This window comes from Haplochromis burtoni, unplaced genomic scaffold (genome assembly GCF_018398535.1).
Source record: "Haplochromis burtoni strain Fernald_Lab_line unplaced genomic scaffold, NCSU_Asbu1 Contig_6102, whole genome shotgun sequence".
In the NCBI taxonomy this organism is placed as follows: Eukaryota; Metazoa; Chordata; class Actinopteri; order Cichliformes; family Cichlidae; genus Haplochromis; species Haplochromis burtoni.
This window is the reverse complement of record NW_024588463.1, coordinates 1-1,369: the sequence shown is the minus strand read 5'-3', so window position 1 is coordinate 1,369 and position 1,369 is coordinate 1. Positions and strand designations below refer to the sequence as shown.

Below are 1,369 nucleotides of genomic sequence, written 5' to 3'. Positions count from 1 at the left end.
GCTCGGTCTGCCCATAAACAGTAATCTGGATTATTCAGTAAGGTCTTCCTCTGTCCACAACTGAGACATCTCATCACGGTAAAACGAGTCTTGCTGTTTTTTCCTTATTAAAGAAATTCAGTTTAAATAAATAAATAAGTAATTTTTTAAATATTTATTCATTATCAACCATTTCTGAAACACAGGACAGAAAGTGACATCCTACATTAAGTAGGGATTGAAAGATAATAGGGGCTTACGTTTTTGTCTTGTTGTAGCAGTTACACCTGGAATGAGCAAAGAGCAGCACCTCTTGCACAATGTCCTCTTCACCGATGGATCTCTACATATATTGAAACATTAAAATGTTAGTCCATCTTTAAGTACATTCTGATTTTACTACTGTCCATCAGCTCCAAGACCAGTCTCATGTAAATATATGTGAATCTTCACACAGCTACACATTAACATCATAACACTTGTCCACACATTGTCAGTGTGAGACTGCTCTCATTTGTGAATACAGCAGGGTAAACGTGGCAGATGTTCCAGACAAATGCCAACTGAGCTGCTGGTCTGTGAGCACAGGGCCCACTAAACGATCTCTGGTCCTTATGTGTGCTTGTGTAGTTCGTACGGTATCGTATATTTAACACTATTTCAATAACTTGTTGGGTTTTTTTTTTTAACTGTGACATTTTCATCTCAGTAGTTCAATACTTGATCTAAAGGGAGCTCTGTGGCACGCCGAAATATCCTGCATTACTCTTTTGCTCCCCAGACAATGTGATCAACGGGATTTGTTAAAAATCAGTATTTAAGTACACGTGATTATCATCTCAACTTACTGTCTGAGAACGAGACGCTTTGCAATCGTCTTCTGTGAGAAGCAGTAGAAACGAGCCAGCTCCACATTTTCCGGATTTTGAGCTAAAACACAATGTGCAGCCTGTGGACAAAACGTAAGAAACCAGCTGAGCGACCACATTCAAAACAGAGAGCATGCTAGCATTTATGTAGCATGTGACTGTAGCTGGAAGCATCGTGACGATAATTAACTAAAACTTTCTCCAACCTGGTAAAGGTAGTTCAGTCTCTGGTAAGCTTCTTTGTCTTTCAAGTGGAGCGCCATTACACACAAAAGTCAGATAACAAATTAGCCCTAATAGTAACAGCGGATTACTTCTAACTACAGAAGTATGACCCTCTGAAAGTAGCTACAACTAATATACTTCCGGGTTAATCCTTCAAAATAAAGGCACACAACGTGATTCACACCTCGGAAAATCAAAAACGCTAAATCATCAGATTAGGAATTAACTGTCTACAACAATTCAAAGACCCGACAAGCATCTTGTATCTTTGTAGTTTAGTTATATCAACATCAAAC

The 1,369-nt window shown here is 38.7% G+C and overlaps 1 protein-coding gene across 1 annotated transcript; it reads right to left on the bottom strand.

The window, feature by feature from the left end:
• LOC102310979 (ribonuclease P 21 subunit) lies at positions 1-1,347 on the bottom strand (the record flags this gene model as incomplete). The annotated part of the gene is given in 4 exon segments (XM_005953614.3): positions 1-103; positions 240-322; positions 828-928; positions 1,055-1,347. Coding segments are annotated over 4 exon segments (344 nt in total), but the record flags the coding sequence as incomplete, so codon positions are not given.
• Between the last annotated feature and the right edge of the window lie 22 nt (positions 1,348-1,369).